The following is a 19695-nucleotide window of genomic DNA, read 5'->3' on the forward strand; positions in this document are numbered from 1 at the left end:
CCAACCGGAACTCCATCAACAAACACATTGACTTGGAGCCAATCTACCATCCCCTGAGAAAAAGAACAGGAAATGACATCACCAACCCAAGGAAACCTAACCAGATAAATAGAAAGCGGGAGATAACACCAGCGCTTCGTCGGAGGCTCACTGATGATGTTACCTAGAATGGTGACGAAATGTCTGAAAACGAACCTTCCAGCTCAGCGAGCAAACTCACATCCAGACACACGCATACATGGGAGAATGTGCAAACTTCACAAAGACAGTCGTCCTAGGCTGGAATCAAACCCAGATCCCTAGCGCTGTGACGCAGCAGTGCTAACCATTGAGCCACCGTGCCACCCCAAAGGTCTTGGGGATTCAGAATGTGAATCACTGCAGAATGCTCAAACTCTGACTTGCCCTTGCAGCATTTGTGAGATTGGCCTAATACAGTATTTTGATAAATGATGAAGCCTTTGCATGTGAGAATTGGACTGAATGCTGTGTAATTATCAGCCCATAACCCCACTTCTAAAATCAGGATAAAGGAATTTCAAAGCATGGGACCTGGATGGCTAAAGAGAAGAAAAGGCACAAGACAATAAAATAAAGAATGCTAAATAGAAAGCGAAGATTATAGAGATGAATACTGCTTCAGTGGGTGCTAAGGAAGCACTCAAATACAAAGATAAAGGTTTCATTGATTGAGATGCTGAGATAGAGCAGAAAATAAAATCTGAGGGAAGTATGTGTGAAAGACAGAAATAGAAACAGTGAGCTCAACTCATTAGCAGTAACTAAAATGAGACAGTAGCGCTGGGATCAGTGTTCATGAAAAGACATAGCAGTCAAAAAGGTCCAAACAGATAAACTATCAAGATTATTTATGACTCTTCAGAAAAGTTCTGATGGACAAACAAAATAAGATCTCATTTAAACATTTAAATATGTAAAACTCCTTTAAATGACAAAGTAATAGATTACTGAACAAGTCAGTCTATGTAGTAAAATGACATTGGCACATTATACAACTATATGAGACCTACTAGATTGATGCCTGAAGTGCTTGTTTGTTTTAAGCCACTGGTAGGATTTGATGACACTCCTCGTTTTGTGTTTAATTTGTTCAGTACTTCATAAAGGCTGCTAATTGATTCTGCAATCAAAATACAAAAATGGAACCAGAATTAAACTCATGATAACTAAACAATTTAAATTCTCTCTAGCTAAGCTTAAGTTCCAAAATTTCTTGGAAATTAATCTATTAAGGGGAAATCAAAACTAAGGTCTATTAATGTAAAATAGGAACCAATAAATCTAGTAAGGAATTCTGGAGACATTTTGTTTTATTTAAAGACACGACCAAGATGTAATAAATAGATACAATGATAGGGTGAAATGCAAAATGGTGGAAAGAAGCTCATGTAGCCATCAACCAGTGCAGTGAAACATGAAATTCTGTGTACTAACTTCCATGTAACATTTTCATGAGCTATCAGTTAGAGTTAGGTCATTTCTGGCACAGCATATCTTTTTTCTTGAGTCATCTTCATTGGGTAGCTTCTCAATTCATTTATCGTTGAGAAGTAACTCATTTCTGTTCTTAATCATGAGTGCCTTTTTTAAAGCAGAACTATACATGTTGTTGCACTGATGAAATTCAAATTTGTGACTGGAAGGCGAGCAGAATTCATATGTTATAGGGAGTCATCAAACAAACAATATCTGTACTGTACTTTATTTGTTTAGAAGACCTCCACTAGATACTTTATAAAAAGGAATCAATGTAAAACCTGCAACCAGATAAGAACTGCAAGTCATTCAATCACGCCTTAAAACAATTATGCTTATTCTGGGCAAAAAGAAGAGAGATAAACTTTCATTCATCTTAAAAATACAAGTTAAGTAAAACACAATGTAGCAATATCCATTTTTTGCAAAGTTTAATAGGCATCTGGAAATATACATAAATTCAACTTACCTGTGTTATTTATAACCAAAGCGTAAAAAACATTCAGGAAGTTTTATGAATAAAATAATCATTACAATCTGATGCTGTGCATTCACAAAGATGTTTGAGCTAAGGAAAGATCTGAATTAGAATAAAATGCACTGGCAAGACTTCAGAGCTTCACCTTCTCCCTCATCAATGTAGCAAGTGCTAGCACTAGTTCCTTCCAATCACCAGAAGGAACATGTGCCATTGCTTAGAGCAGTAATGTTCAACTGCATTGATAAAGTCACAAGAAACCTTTACCAAAGAGACAATCACAAGATCAGCACAAATGTCAGACTGATTTATACATTTTCTGATTTACCATCAATGCTCAGACATACTGATTGACCCATGTTGAAACTAAATTACAAACACATCTTTTTTCTTTATAATATTCAAGAACTGAATTAAATGTTATAATATCACCTTGGTCATGTCATATTAACTGTTCTATACTAAATAGAGTTCCAATGTAAAACAAAAACAAAATTGTAACATAGAAATTAGGAACAGTTGTTGGGTATTCAGCCCTTCAAGCCTGCTCTGCCATTCATTACAATCATGGCTTATCATCCTCAGTAGCCTGTCCCTGTTTTCCTGCCCTATCCTTTAATCCCTTTAACTCTAGGTGATATATCAAACTCCTTATTGAAATTTTACAGTGTTTTAGCCATGACTGCTTTTTTCAGTAGGGAATTCCAAAGGCTCACCACTTTCTGAGTGAAAGAATTTCTCATCTCTGTCCTAAATGGCTTACACCATACCTTCACACTGCAAATCCTAGTTCTGCATATCCCACCATTCGGAACATCCTTCCTGCAACCACCCTGTCTAGTCCTGTGAGAAACTTATAAAAAGTGAGATCTCCCTTCATTTTTACTGACACCAGCAAATATTGCGCATCAGTATTTATTGTGGAGAAGGATTTGGAAGATGTCGAATGTGGGGGAATAAGTACTGACATCTTCGAAAATGTCCATACTATAGAGGTGGTGGTGGTGCTGGACAGCTTAAAATGCATAAAATGGATAAATCCCAGGACCTGATCAGGTGTACTCAAGAACTCTGTGGGAAGTTACGGAAGTTATTGCCGGGCCCCTTCATGAGATATCTGCATCATCAGTAGCCACAGGTGAGGTGCCGCAAGACTGGAGGTTGGCTAATGTGATGCCACTATTTGAGAAAGGACACTAGTAAGGACAAGACAGGGAGCTATAGATTGGTGAGCCTGACAACAGTGGTGGGCAATTTGTTGGAGGGAATCCTGAGGGACCGGATTTACCTGCATTTGGAAAGGGAAGGACCGATTATGGATAGACAATGTGGCTTTGTGCATGGAAAATCATGTCTCACTAACTTGATTGAATTTTTTGAAAAAGTAACGAAAAGGATTGATAGGGCAGAGCAATAGACATGAGCTATATGGACTTCAGTAAGGCATTCAATAAAGTTCTGCATTTTACACCTGTTAACAAGATTAGATCACAGAGAATAAAGGGAGAACTAGCTATTTGGATACAGAACTGGCTCAAACGTAGGAGGCAGAGGGTAGTGCTTTTCTGACTGGAGGATTGTGACCAGTGGTGCCACAAGGATCAGTGCTGAGTCTGGAAGAACACAGCAGGCCAGGCAGCATCAGAGGAGTAGGAAAGCTGACGTTTCAGGTAAGGGCTCTTCTTCAGTTCTTGCTGTCTCAGTGCCGGGTCCACTGCTTTTGTTTTATCATTTATGTAAATGATTTGGATGTGAACATAGAAGGTATGGTTAGTAAGTTTGCAGATGACATAAAAATTGGAGCTGTAGTGGACAGCAAAGGAGGTTACCTCAGAGTACAGATCAGATGGGCCAATGGACTGAGGATGGAGTTTAATTCAGTTAAATGTGAGCGTTGCATTTTACAAAGGCAAATCAGGGCAGGACTTATACACTCAATGGTAAGGTCCTGGGGAGTCTTAGTGAACAAAGAAACTTTGGAGTGCGGGTTCATAGCTCCTTGAAAGTGGAGTCACAGGTAGATAAGACTGTGAAGGCGGCATTTGATATCCTTGCCTTTACTGGTCAGTGTATTGGAGATAGGAGTTGGGAGGTCATGTGAGGCTGTACAGTTCATTAGCTAGGTCACTTTTGGAATACTGTGTGTAATTGCAGTCACCGTGTTGCAGGAAGGATGATGTGAAACTTGAAAGAGTTCAGAAAAGAGTTACAAAGATGTTGCCAAGGCTGGAGAATTTGAGCTATACGGAGAGGCTGAATGTGCTGGGGCTATTTTCCCAGGCCATTCCCAGAGGCTGAGGGGTGCACTTGTAGTGTTTATAAAATTAACAGACGCATGGATAGGGTAAGTTGACAAGGTCTTTACGCCAGGGTGGGGGTAGTCCAAAACTAGAGGGCATAGATTTAAAGCGAGAAGGGAAAGATTTAAAAGGGACCTAAGGGGCAACTTTTTCATGCAGATATATGGAATGAGTTGTCAGAGGAAGTGGTAGAGGCTGGTACAATTACAACATTTAACAGGTATCTAGATGAATAGGAAGGGCTCAGAGGAATATGGCCAAATTCTGGCAAATGGGACTAGATTTATCTAGGACATCTGGTCAGCATGGACGAGTTAGGGCAAAGATCTGTTTCCACATTGTACATCTCTATTACTTGAAATAATCAATTAAACCTCTCCTCATACATCTGGTCTAATTTCCCAGTAATTAGTCTGGTAAGCCTTCACTTACTCTCCTGTTACAGCAAGAAAACCCTTCCTCAGATGAGGCGACAAAAACCTTCACATCCCTATTCCAGATGTGGCTTGATCAGATGTGGCAAGGTATTTCAGTGCCTGCATTTGAATCCTCTCACTATGAATGCCAACATACCATTTAACTTTTCTACTGCTTGCTGCACCAGCATGCTGACCTTCAGCGACAGCTATCGGAGGTCACCTCGGTCTTACTGCACATTGCTTCCTCACAATTTATAGCCATTTAGATAACAATTTACATTCCTGTTCCTACTACCAAAGTGGATAGCCTCACATTGATCCACATGACACTTCATGTACTTGCCCATTCACTCAGCCTGTCTATATCTCACTGCATTATCGCTACATCTTCTTCACAGTTCACCATCCCATCCAGCCTTGTGTCATCTGCAAACCGGGAGTTATTACATTTCCATAACCCAAAAATCATTAACACATATTATGAATAGCTGTTGCCCTAGCACTAATGGTACCCCACTAGTCACTGCCTAACATTTTGAAAAAAGACCCATTTATTCCTGAAGGATTTTTTGAAGAAGGGTCTGGACCCGAAACGTCGGCTTTCCTGCTCATCTGATGCTGCTTGGCCTGCTGTGTTCATCCAGCTCTATACCTTGTTATCTCCTACTATCTCCGAAATCATTTATTCCTACTGTTTTTTTCTTGTCTATCAACTATCCTAACTACTTCCAATCCCATGTGCTTTAATTTTGCACATCACTGTATGCATTTTATCAAAAGCTTTCTGAGAGTCCAAATAAACCACATCTACTGGCTCCCCCCATCAATTCTACCACAATAAACAATTACGAATGCAATAATTTTTATACTACTTTTGGATAGTCTATCTTGTAAACCTTTCAGTTTGCTCCCAAGAGTGTTGGCATGTACAATTCCAGCCAATGAACTGCACAATACAGCTAGAGAGCTTTCTTTCCTCTGAAGAATCACTTTGACACTACAGCTTTTCCCATTTATTGACGGAATTTTATCCTGTATTGTGCAAGTCCATTTGACCCTTCTCCAAAAGTAATTTTCATCTGTCTTTCTTTTTCCTCCACGAAATTCCCCCTCCAACCCAACGTAGTTGCTGGGCCCTCAACTGAACCTGGCGCGTTCCCCACATTCTGTTCCCACCACATTCATCCCAACAATAGCCAGGATAAAGTTCCCCTTCTTCACTCTACCCTCCCCACTAGTCTCTGAATTCAACAGATCACCCCCCTCCATTTTGCCACCCTTGTGTGAGTTAACTACTAAATACATTTCCCCTTCTCTCTTAACATCTTGTAGATACTATTCCTCATTGGCACTCTGGTCGACTCCAATCATGGACAACACTACCTGCCCTTCACACAGCTTCTTTTGATGCAACCATAGAAGATGAACACATGGGTTAGCACCTTCTCCATCCTCACAGTCCAAGTGTCCAAATACTCCTTCCAGATGAAGCAGAGATTTTTGTGGACTTCTTTCAATTTCTCAGTCTTCACTATATTAGAGACACCAGGCAGAAACTAGGTGACCGCGTTGCAGAAAACCTCAGTTCAGTCTGCCAATTGAAAAGCTGATCAAAGTGAGAGAAAATGCATGTAAAGCTAAAGATTAATGGTTGCCCTGAAGAGTAAGTTTTTTTTTTAGTACTCATAACTAAAACAAAATTAGAATGCGTGATTAAACTAGCAAGAAATAAATACTAAAAGTCTCTACAAGCACACAGAGAGCGCAAATAGTAAATCAAAGAAAGTGAAATTGAAGAGTTAATAATATGAAAACTGGAAAGTAGCGGATACTCTGAACAAGTATTTTGTAATTATCTTCACAGTAGCAGGCATAAAAAGCATCCAAAGAATAGTTAAGCAATGAAAACGACAAAAAAAAGAGACAGGGACTTCAATCAATGACCATAACTGGAAAAAAAAACTAGGAAAACCAGCAGGACTAACGTCAGACAAATCCCTCAAAACCTGACGGCCACCATCTTCATGGCCCGAACATCCGAAATTTAGCAAACTGGATCTGATAGACAGGATTGATGCTGGTCAAATGTTTTCCCTGGCTGGGGAGTTTAAAACCAACAGGGAAAATTTAATAAAAAGGAGGTGCCATGACGACCAAGATGAAGAAAAATTATTTTACACAGAGGTGGTGAAGCATTGGCATTCTCCAACATAGAGGGCAGTGGAGGCTCAGAGGGTTTTAGCGGAATAGCAATATGCAGTTGGCGTAGCCCTTGGCAAGTCAGAAGTTCAGTTTGACAGTTATTCAAGATTTAGACCAGGTTTTCAATTCCTCTAACTTGGCCTGGATATCTATTAAGTGAATCAGAACTTAAAAAGCTTTCTTGAACATTTCCATGTGCAGAGGAATTGCCCACTGGAATTTTCAATTTCCCAGAATTCTCTCAAAGTCAGCTGCAATTCTGGGAATTTGCATGGCTCTGACATGCAACTCCAGTCTAAGCTGCTGAAACAACTATCTGCTGATTGGAATATGTGGACCAAAGCCAGAATAAATGAGTCAACTTCAAGTTGGGAAACTAAATCTTGGAAAACTACAGCGATTAGGGCTGGGACCTCAACTACTAATAATCTATATTAATGGCTTAGGTATAGCGGCAGACTATATTTGTTGATGAAAAGAAGGTAGATAGAGAAACAAGACTAGGATATTGATAGTGGAGGATTCAGAGATGGTAACCCATTGAATGTCACAGGGTGGTGGTTAGATTGTCTGTTATTAGTTATGGCCATAGCCTGACATTTGTGTGGCATGAATGTCACTTGTCACCCCAAGCCTGGATATTGTCCAGATCTTGTTGCATTTGAACACGACTGCTTCAGTACCTGAGGAGCCACGAATGGTGCTGAACATTGTGCAATCATCAGCAAACATCCTACTTCTGCCCTTATGATGGAGGGATGGTACATTGATGAAGCAGCTGAAGATGTTTGGGCCAAGGGCAGTACCCTGAGGGACTCCTGCAGAGATGTCCTGGAGCTGAGATGATTGACTTCTCACAACCACAACCATCTTCCTCTATGTCAGGTATAACTCCAACCACCAGAGCGTTTGCCCCCAATACCCATTGATTCCAGTTTTGCTCAGGCTTCTTATGCCACACGCAATCAAATGCAGCCAGGGGAAGCAACGGCCTAGCGGTATTATTGCTAGACCCTTAATCTAGAAACTCAGCTGATGATCTGGTGGCCTGGGTTCAAATACCACCACAGCAAAAGCTAGAGTTTGAATTCAATAAATGGATAATGATGGGATAGTGTAGGGGGAGGGGCTTAGATTAGTTCACAGGTCGGCATAACATCGAGGGACGAAGTGCCTGTTCTGCGCTGTATTGTTCCATGTTCTATAAGACCATAAGACATAGGAGTGTAAGTAAGGCCATTTGGCCCATCGAGTCCACTCCACCATTTAATCACGGCTGTGGGCATTTCAACACCACTTCCCTGCACTCTCCCCCTAGCCCTTGATTCCTTGTGAGATCAAGAATTTATCGATCTCGGCCTTGAAGACATTTAATGTCCCGGCCTCCACTACGCTCCGTGGCAATGAATTCCACAGGCCCACCACTCTCTGGCTGAAGAAATGTCTCCTCATTTCCCTTTTAAATTTACCCCTCTAATTCCAAGGCTGTGCCCACAGGTCCTAGTCTCCCCGCCTAACAGAAACAACTTCCCAGCGTCCACCCTTTCTAAGCCATACATTATCTTGTAAGTTTCTATTAGATCTCCCCTCAACCTTCTAAACTCTAATGAATACAATCCCAGGATCCTTAGCCGTTCATCGTACGTTAAACTTACCATTCTAGGGAGCATCCGCGTGAATCTCCGCTGGACATGCTTCAGTGCCAGTATGTCCTTCCTGAGGTGTGGGGCCCAAAATTGGACACAGTATTCTAAATGGGGCCCATCTAGAGCTTTATAAAGTCTCAGAAGCACATCACTGCGTTTATATTCCAACCCTCTTGAGATAAACGACAATATTACATTCGCTCTCTTCAAACAAGTTGTAAAGGGGGCAAAAAATTATGCAAAGGGATATAGACAGGTTAAGTGGGTGGGCAAAACTGACAGTAGAATGTGAGAAAATTGCTTACTTCAATGAAAAGAATAGAACAATATCTGCAACAGACGGATCAAGCTGTCCTTGTATGTAAATCACAAAAAGTTAACATTCGACAATTAATTAAGAGGTTAAAAAATGTGTTAGTTTTAAGGCATAATTGCCACGCTAAATGGTATAGACTTCAAACAGATTGAACAACTCACATCTAGGCTGTTGTGGGTCATCAGCAGCAATAAAATAATACTCCAACATAATCTGAAGTCTCATGGCTCAGTATTTCAGCACTATTATAACCAAGTTAGGACATCAACCCTGGATCAATGAAGACTGAATGAAAGCATGCCAGGAACACAACAGGCATAAACTAAAAATGAACGTCTTAGTTTGGTGAAGCCACTGGAACAACCTGCTTGGTAAATGCTAGACGCAACAATTCATAGACAGGCCTAAGCAATTCTACTTGAAAATGCTGGAGTACAAATGCAGGGAAATCCTGCCACAGCTCTACAGGTCATCGGCAAGACTATACCTAGAATGCTGTGTGCAGTTTTGGTCTCCTTATTTAAGGAGTGACAAACTTGGATTGACAGCAGCTCAAAGGAGGTTCAGGCTGATCCCTATCTACACATGCATGGTACTTGACACTGGTCAGGCTACCTCAGAACTGGCTCTCAGAGGGAACAGAACCTCTGACGCTCTGTTTATATCTGTCAGCCAGGATTCCCTGATTGGACTAGATTAACCGCCCCAGTTCTGTGAGGTCCATCTGGCTGACCTTGTTAAAAACACTACATCCCTCCCCCTCTGAGTTCAGGCCTGGTCTTATTCTTTTCCTGGGACATTTTCACATCAAATCTGGTTCCTCTACCTCAGCTTCAGATATAAGTGGTGGGTACCGAACCGCAGCCTGCCTCTTGCCCAGACTGTCTCAGAAGAAATTCATCCTCTTCTTCAGGCAATAAATGCATCAAGGCTGCGACATCGTAATGTCCATCTCAGATTCTGAGGTTTCTTTGGATGCTTGAGGGTGAGGGAAAACCCAAGAGTTCTGACAGCCCTTTCAGCTGTTCTGAGGGGTGGGTATGTTTTGCTCCTGCCCGTTTGAGGGCTTGCAGCTTTCATATGGTCCACTTGCTTGTTCAGAACTGCTCCTGGTTTAATTACTGAACATTTTTACATTTCCCTTTAAATGTAATTTGCAAAACAATTTCCAACAGCTGCTCTATTCTCTTTTTCGTTTATTTTCCAATTATTAAACTTGCCTTCTCCCCCTCCTCCTTCCATTCCTCCCACCACATTTACTTATTCAAAATCCTTGTGACAATTATTTATACTTTTGACTAGAACCTGGTGGAGTCAGTTCCAAAATATAATTCTTTCCTGATCCAGTATAAGTGCTAATGTCAATAAAATTAAACTCCTGTTTTCCACCACATTCCTTGCGCCATATAGTCACCTCCATAATCAGTTTACTGCTGTGCGAAATTTTACGTGGCTTGACTGCTAACAGATTTCAATCAAAACATTCTCATTTTACTTTGGCCTGCACAGGTAATTGAACTATATGGTGTAAAGACTGAAACTTTAAAATTTTTCTTTATTTTTAATTGTGGTCTAGGAGAGGGTTGTTTTAAAACCAAGGACTGTGTAGAGAACTGCGCTTTTGTAAACCATTTGCTCATTGTGAACTGCATTTGGTCTGTTCCTTTGTGAGAGAAATCAGATAAGTTGGCACAGGACGTGCACATATAGGCATCTGGCCAAGAACAAGTAGCTGACTGGTGGATTTTCACTGATAGTCACTTTGTCCCAGTCGAACAGATGGCCCTTATTGTCTGTGTGTACTGAGACAAGTGAATAACGGTCGTGTCTTTTTAATTATAGCGGGTGTTTGTGTATCCTGGTCATCAGTTTCCTCCCCATTTGTCCAACGTAACGTTTATTGCACTCTCTGCATGGTATTCTGTATATCATGTTGTGACTCGTCGTGGATGCAAAAGATCATCAGCCCAACAATATACTCTGGCTTGTTCCTGAACAGCTGAACGACTTGTGGGTGTGAATGATACAGGGCAGAGTGGAAGAAATGCTCTCTCTCACACTCCCTCTCATACAGTAAAGTAACTCAAGCCTGAAATCAGTTAGGTTTTCTCTCCCACACTTGCTGTAAGCTGTTGATTCTAACAGGGACTGAGAGACGAAACAAGTAATGTGTAAATCCCAATGAATCCTCATACTCCTTCTTATTTGTGTCAGATTATTCAGTCATGTCAGCCCCTTTGTGATCCTGTACATCTCTGAGATGTGACCAATATCTACTGCAAACTGTCCAGATACTTCTCAACTTCCATTATTTTGTTCTTCAGCTCAATGTCTCTGTCTCAAATTTCTCTCTCAGAATCACCTACTGCAATAAATTAATCAATCAACCTTTGTCTTTCAATGTGCACTCATTTACAATACGTACTAAAACACTGGACAAAATGTTGAATAATTACTGACTCAAGTTTGTGCATGAAACACAAAGTTAGCGCACAGCTGTAGTAGGTAATCAGGAATGTTAATGGAATCTTGGCTCTTATTTCAAGGGGGTTTCAGTATAATAGGGAAATCTTACTACAGCTGTACAAGATACTGGTGACACCATATCTACAGCACTGTGAGCAGCTTTGATCTCTTATTTAAGGAAAGATATTATTTCATTACAGGCAGTTCAAAGAAGATTCACTAGGATGATCCCTTGTATGGAGGTTTTTATCTCATGAGTGAAGGCTAACCAAGTTAGGCTTCTAATAATTGCAGGTTAGAAGAAAGAGAGGTGACCTCACTGACATGTGCAGATTTCTTAAGGTGCTTTACAGGGTAAATGCTGAGAGGATATTTTCCCTTATGAGAGCGTGTAAAGGACCAAAGGACATAGCCTCAGAATAAAGGGGTGCCAATTTAAGACTGAAATGAGGAGATGTTTCTTCTCTCTGAGGGCTGAGAGTCTGAAACACCTTGCCTCAGAGAGTTCTGGGTCAGAGACCGTGTGTATACTTAAGGCTGAGAGAAACTGATTGTTAATTAGTAGGGAAATCAAGGGTTACAGGAAAAAAGCAGGAAAGTGGATGTGACATGATCCTACTGAATGATGGAGCAGGCTCGAGGGACCACACAGCCTACTCCCACTCTTGTTTCTTATGGTCTAAGCTTACACAAACTGCTACAAATAAGGAAACAAAAAAAAAAAGCAAGACCCCCCCCCCCCCCAATTTACTCCTATGATATTAATTCTGACTTATCAAATTCCCATGTTCATGATTCACATTGCTACAGCCACTCTTTCAAATACCTCTAAAATTTACAATTGGTTATAACACTTTGAAGCTAAAGGCTTTTATTTTTAAAACCACAGCAAGCAATATCATTCCTTCTTTTAGCCACATTATTAATAGCATGTCATTTCAGATTGCTAACTTGGCACAATCTCCAATAAAGATATATACCTGAGCTGCTTTTGGGTTTAGTAGCATTCTCAAAGTCACAAATTTGGTCCCAGCTGTCACGCACTGCCTCAGGTGTCATTTGTTGATCTTCCTGTCTTACAATAGCACCCAATGTTCGTTCCCAACGCACTGACAAAATTAAAATGCAGTTACACAGTTAATGACTCACAATAGAAATGAAGCTAATTGTTTTCAGACTCTAATTAAAAAGAAAAAGACATTGTTTTGAAATTCAATTTCCATTTGCAGACAATTCTCGAGAACAATATTTGAATAAGTATCTGCCGTAAAAACGCATAAAATGTAACATTATTAAATTAAAATTCTAAATAAGCTGAGCCTTCAAGTGTGTTGCTGATATCAGGGTTCAGATACATCCCTTGGTTAAAACACATTAGTATAATGCATTCATTAGAAAACCAATCTTGCAAAGAAATAAATAAATTTCACTGAATGCATCACTGAACAACACAAAATGGATTTGGCTCTTGCCACACAACATTTTTATAGAGTTGGAGACACTGCATGGAGGGTTCAAAATTCCTCGGGTTGCTGATTCTCAGCTGTAGCCTTCAAGTTTATGATTTGTGCACTCCCAACCTGGTCAGCTCCTTTGCAGGCATCTGCAGGTCCTTGTACTCACAATTTTCATGCATGCGAACCAGCTTTTCAACCATCCATGGCTGAGGGCACACAGGATGCGTCACAAAACACAGCGTGAAAACGGTAATCTTTTGAAATGCAAGTTAAAGTGTTTTTATACATGCTGCCTATGCTGAATTATGCAGCCCCACACCCCCACCTGGCCCCAACACCACTACCACCGCCTATCCAACATGATTTCCCAGAAGTCGCATGCCAAGTTTGGTACCACTATATTATGCCTCATGCGTTTCATGTCACGGCATGGCCTTCTGCCACCTTCCCGTGTCAAGCTATGGCACCTCCATGCTTTTCACTCACAGCACAGAAACAATGAACCAAGAGCTCAACAGGATGAATATTTTTTATTAAATAACCATTCAGAACTTTTCATTTTTAAAAAAGCTCCTGATACTGTTAGCCATAAAAGTGTCAATCACTCAGACACTTCAAAATATCAACGACAAAAATGACGAATGATGAAAGGTCTCTATCTTAGGTGAAAAAGTATTGTGCAATTAAAAAAGACAGCCAGAACTGTCAATCAAACATTCTCTTCCCTGGGGCGTAGCAGATTCAACGCACTAACGGTTGTTTAGGCATATAAACCAGAATGCTTAGTAAGGTTATTATTGGTCTGTAGTAAAAATGACACTTTCCTATTTCCTAAAACGTTCTATTGTCACTATAACTTTCATACAATGTACGGTGGCTGTGTAGACAAGCAAGTGCCACTGCTTGGCAACTGGAGGGTGGCAGGGAAAGGCATAGCTAAGCATGGAGGTATTATGAGCTATGAAAACGAAGAATGAGATCAGAGATTATCATAGGGGCAAAAGGTGATGGGATGGGTAAGGGTACGGTTTGACATCGGAAGCACAGGGTGGTTTGGGTGCAGGTGGCATGGGTATTGTGCTACAGCTTAATGATGTGGGAAATCAGAGCTGCCAGATTTTACAATTCTCTATATAACTGAGACAATGTCCCACAGCACCAAAGCAATTCGTATAAACATCTCACCACTGTCCATTACGCTACGTGTAAAAGTGGCCACAGCACAGTCTTTGTGGATACGTTCTGCTTCACATTGAGAACATCCTTCATCGTGCAGTGCAGCAGGCAGAATCATTGTGCTAAATGGAACAAACTTCAAACAGCTCAAGACTGGGCATCCATGAGGCACTGGGGGTCATCAACAGCAGCAGATCTGTGCTCCAACACAATCTGCCACCTCATGGCCCAGCATATCCTCCATTACTTTCAAATCCGGGGATCAACTTTGCTTCAATGGACCATGTAGGAGAGCACCAGGCAGACCCAAAAATGAAGTGTCAACCTGGTGAAGCTACCAAACAAGACTAACTTGCATACCTAACAGTAAGCGATGGATACAGCTTAGCAATCCCACAACCTATGAATCTGATCTAAGTTCCACGTTCTGTAATATCCAGTCATGAATGGTGGTGGACAGTTAAGCAATTCACTGAAGGAGGCGATACCAAGGACTGCAGATGCTGGAGTCAGAGTCAACACAGTGTGGAGCTGGAGGAACACAGCAGGTCAGGCAGCTGAGGTGCAGAAAAGTCAATGTTTCAGGTCAGGACACCGCTTTAGAAATGGGGAGAAGGGAGCTGGAAAATAAATAGAGGGAGGAGGGGTGGAGTTGGGAGAAGGCAGGTAGGATGGTGATAGGTGGCTGCAGGTAGAGGTGGTAGGGATCGGTCAGTGGAAAGGGTGGGGCAGAAAGTTAGGAAAGAAGATAGATGGGCTGAGCCTCGACCAAAGAGATATTTCCCTCCTCACCCCTATCTGCCTTTCCTACTGCACTCACTCCATACTAACCCCACCACACCTTTCCCTGCAACCACAGCAAGTGCTACACCTGTGCCTATGCCATCCCCCTCACCTCCATCCAAGGCCCAAAGCAAACTTCGCATATCCAACAGGGGTTCACTTGTACATCCTCCAACCTGGTCTACTGTATTCATTGTTCCTGGTGTGACCTCCTCTATATCAGTGAGGCCAAGCGCAGACTCGAGGACCATGTCATGGAGCACCTGCAGTCTGTACACCATAATCGACAACATCTTCCAGTCGCTAACCATTTTAACTCCCCCTCCCAACTCTCTGAATGACATGTCCATCCTGGACCTCCTCCATTGCCACGACGGCGCCACATGCAAACTGGAGCAACAACTCTTATTCCACCTTGGGAACCTACAGCCCAATGGCCGGAACATGGAATTCAACAGTTTTAAAATCTCCCCACCCCGCGCCTCATCCTACGTCCAACCGTCCCTCTGAACCCCACCTCCTTGACCTGACACAACCTGTCCATTTTCTTTCCCATTTATCCACCCCACCCATCTCACTGACCAATCCCCACTACCCTCTACCTGCATGCACCCAACACCAATCCACCTACCTTCCCCTTGTCTGACCCCTCCTCCCTCTACTTATTTCACAGCTTCCTTCCCCCTCCCAAGTCACAGAAAGAGGAGGCTCCACAAATATCCCCATCCTCAATGATAGAAGAGCCCAACACAAGAGGCACTAGATACTGCAAAGGCTATGGGCCCTGACAACATTCAGAGCAATAGTAATGAAGACTGGTGCTCCAGAACTTGCCATTCCCTTAGCCAAGTTGTTGTAAACAGTCACAACACTGGCAATAGGTAGCAATGTGGAAAATTGTCCAGGTATGTCCTGTACCCAAAATGCAGGACAAATCCAACCAGCCAATCAGTCTAGTCTCAATTATCAGTAAAGTGATTGAGGATATCGTCAATTGTGCTTTTAAGCAGCACCTGCTCAGTGATGCCCAGTTTGGGTTTCATGAAGGACACTGCTCCTGACCTTACTGCAACCTTGGTTCAAACATGGACAAAAGAGCTCAACTCCGGAGGTGAGGCAAGAGTGACAGCCCTTGACATCAAGACAGAGTGTGGCATTAAGAAGCTCTAGCGAAATTGGAATCAAAGGGAATCCCTGGGCAAACTCTTTGCTGATTAGAGTCACGTCTGGCACGCAGGAAGGTGGTTGCGATTATTTGACGTCGGTCGTCTCAGCTCCAGGATGTCTCTGCAGGAGTTCCTCAGGGTAGTGTCTTCAGCCGATGCATCTTCAGTTGCTTCATCAATTACTTTCCCTCCGTCATAAGGTCAGAATGGTTTATCAACAATTGCACAATGTTCAGCATCATCTGCAATTCCTCAGATACTGAAGCATTCCATGTTCAAATGCAACAAATGGACAATATCTACTTGGGCTGACAGTGGCAAGCAACATTCGCTCCACACAATTCCAGGCACAGGCCATTTCTATTAACAGACAATCGATCCACTGTAAAAAGTGAAAGAGCTTCAGATGCTGTAAATCAGGGACAAAAACAGAAGTTGCTGGAAAAGCTCAGCAGGTCTGGCAGCATCTGTGAAGAAAAATCGGAGTTAATGTTTCAGGGCAGATGGCCTTCTGTTTTTGAATCTAACCACCATCCCTTGATATTCAATGGTGTTAACATCACTGAATCCTCCCCCTGTCAACATCCTGGGGGTTACCATTGGCCAGAAACTCAACTTGACTTGCCATGTAATTACAGTGGCTATAACAGCAGGTCAGAGGATAGAGATGGGCAATAAATGCTGTCCAGTCCATGTCTCATTAAGTAGTAGAAAAATTTTCTTGCAAAAGAATCTCTGCATATAGATTTTTTAAAAAATTATTCTATCAACTTGGCTCAGCCTGGAGTGTTGTTGCCTCAGAATCGAGAAACTTCTGGATCAAAATTCACTCAGATTTCAGCCCTTAATCTAACCTAACATTTCAATTTACCACTGAAGCAATGTTGCACTTGTAGAGTTGATGTTAAACGAAGATGCTAACTGCCTGTTGCAGTGGGCACAAAGGAACCCCTGACAACTTCTACGGGTAGGAGGATTTCTACAGAATCCTCTATCCACACCAATATTGTACTAAATTGCATCACATTGACTGTTTGTGAGTTCATGCTAAATAAGTATTAGAAATCACATCCAGGCTTCCCAGTGAGTGGCTTCAGAATTCACCGGACTCAAAATGCTTTCCAATGAAACATGAAGTGATGCAAGTGATTACTTTCCTTCTTATCAATATTAAAACAAAATTACATTTCTCTCAAGGCTTATCACTGTTCAAAGTTGCAGTTTCCTACCAAGGAAACTGGAAAGTGAAAACTATACATCAAGAGTGAAGTTTATATACCCTCTCTTCCCCCAGCTCTGTTTGCTATGATCAGGGGAGAATCGCTCACCATTTAAGACATACTTGCGAAACGAGAGAGAAAGCCACCCATGATTGTGGTACGAGAACAGGAAAATCAACCAACCAAATGGAAATCATTGTTTAAAAAACACATTCAATGACGTAGGAGCTAGAATAAGGTAAATATTAAATCTTTAATATCATAAAGCAAAAAACGTGAATAAAATTTCATTACTCCTGGAACTAAAAACCATAAATATATTTAGATTCTTCTACAAAAACACAAGCAGACTATTCAGCTCTACAAGCCTGCTCATAGCTGATGTACTTCAGCATAATTATCCTGCATGACCCTGTTATTCCTTGATGAGTCTATGATGTAGCAACCTATTGATCTCAGTCGTGCACTTACGTAAGACCCTCTTCAGACCCCTGGGGCAGAGATCTTCAAACCTTCAACATTTTCCAAGTGAAGATATTCTTCCTCATCCCAGTCCTAAATGGCCTGCCCAATGTCGTCTGGTTGTAGACCTCCCTCAAGCCAGAGAAAATATTGTTCAAGCATCTCTCCTGTTAATGTTTCTAAGAATTTTTATGTTTGAATGAGATCATCTCTCATTTTCCTAAACTCCATCGGAAATTATCATAGTATATTTAACCTTTCCTCATGGGGCAATCTCTACATCTCAGGGATTAGCTTGATGAATTTGTGCAGCTCTCCTTCTACGGTAAATACAATTTCCCTTGGGTAAGGAGAATAAAACTACACACAGTACACTGAGCATGGTCTTTACCAAGGCTCTACACAATTTAACTGAGACATGTTTACGCTGATGCTAAAATCCTTTCATTATAAAGGCCAACAGACCATTTGCCCTATTTGCTTTCCCTGCCTAATGACTTTCAGTAACTCATGAACAAAGATACCCAAGTCCCTTTGAATTTCATCACTTTCTAGCCTCTCACCATTTAAGAATTACTTACTTTTGTTTCTTCCAACCAAGACAGATATCATTGTAATTCTTCACATTTAGTTCCATCTCCCACTTTTTCATCCATGCTTTATCTCTCTAAATCTCCTCAAAGTACTTTTACATCCTCCTCACAACTTCCACTCCCACCTAGTTTTATCATATCTGCCAACTTGGAAGTATTATATTTAATCAATCTTATGCATTGGGAATGGCTGGGGCTCAAGTATTGATCCCACTGGTCACAGCCTACTAACCTGAAAATGGCCCCTTTATTTTGACCAGGCTCTGTTCATTAACAAATGTTTAAGCTGTGCCAATATTCTTCCTAAATGCCATGTGCTTTATTTTAGTTTACCAACATCTCATGTGGGACCTTATCAAAAACTTTCTGAAAATCCAAACATACTGCATTCACTGGTTTCACCTTCTCTATTCTGATAGTTACATCTCCAATTTGAAACAGGTTTATCAAATAAGGGTCTAGGCCCGAAACGTCAGCTTTTGTGCTCCTGAGATGCTGCTTGGCCTGCTGTGTTCATCCAGCCTCACATTTTATTATCTTGGAATTCTCCAGCATCTGCAGTTCCCATTATCTCTTATCAAATAGGATTTCGCTTTCATAGATTTGTACAGATTCTGATCAATCCTGCCACTAATAATCTAAGTGTCTCCGTTATCACGTCCAGCGTGTGGATTCCAGAATTTTGTCAATGACTGATATATGGCTCACAAATCTGTAATTCTGTTTCATAAATAAAAAATGAGGACAAAATTTTGAACAATAAAATCCAGAATCAGATGAAACCTCAAATCTCAAAGATTACCACAGCAGCTGAGGATAGGATTAGGTCATTCAGCTTTTCAAATCTGTGTAATATACTAGGCATATACTAAACTGCAGCCAAATCCATTAATATATTGTGCCCACCACAGATACTGTGATGACTGATGGGAGGAGTGCGCCAGTGATCAAGCGACACTATTAGTCATATCATTACCATAAATTTGACAATTCAATAACCAAAACAGTCAATTCCACTCCTTTCTACCACTACTATCCAGCACAAAATATCTCACACCAAGCTCCTTAATGAATTCAAAATAATGATTTATAAAAAAACACATTCTTAAAACAAGCAGCAACTGCTGGTTAAAAACTACACTATGATCCAGAGTTCAAAATTACGTGCCAGAATCTCCAAGTAACTACAACTTCACACAGTCTGCCTCTCCTGGCCATCTGTGGAGGAACAACAAACCAATAACAAACACAGCACCCAGCTATCGTTTTCTGATTATTAAAGGTCACGACAGTCATTTTGCCAACTTCCAGCCAACAGCAACAACAGAAGGCATGCATGATCTGTATATATATTTATATCATGTGTGTGTGTGAGGGCAGTAGGCAATAAGATGTAAGGTGGCAAGGGAGCAAAATTAGTGTTGCAATGTTAGAGGAGAAATCAAGTTCTGTGGGAAGGCAGGTGGCTGTTGGGTCTGGGCTTTGTTGTAGCAGTGGGGGAGGGAAGAATTCCA

General features: G+C 41.3%; 1 protein-coding gene across 2 annotated transcripts in view; it reads right to left on the bottom strand.

Annotated features, from left to right (window-relative positions):
- hsd17b4 (hydroxysteroid (17-beta) dehydrogenase 4) overlaps positions 1-19695 on the bottom strand; it is a 123162-nt gene that overhangs the window by 59579 nt on the left and 43888 nt on the right. For both annotated transcript variants that reach the window (XM_048527665.2, XM_048527664.2), the window contains 2 exons: positions 12305-12433; positions 1032-1141 (listed from right to left, as the gene is read on the bottom strand). In XM_048527665.2, the coding sequence (XP_048383622.2) occupies positions 1032-1141; positions 12305-12433 (239 nt within the window). The remainder of the gene's footprint in view (positions 1-1031; positions 1142-12304; positions 12434-19695) is intronic.

This window comes from Stegostoma tigrinum, chromosome 3, assembly GCF_030684315.1.
Source record: "Stegostoma tigrinum isolate sSteTig4 chromosome 3, sSteTig4.hap1, whole genome shotgun sequence".
NCBI lineage: Eukaryota > Metazoa > Chordata > Chondrichthyes > Orectolobiformes > Stegostomatidae > Stegostoma > Stegostoma tigrinum.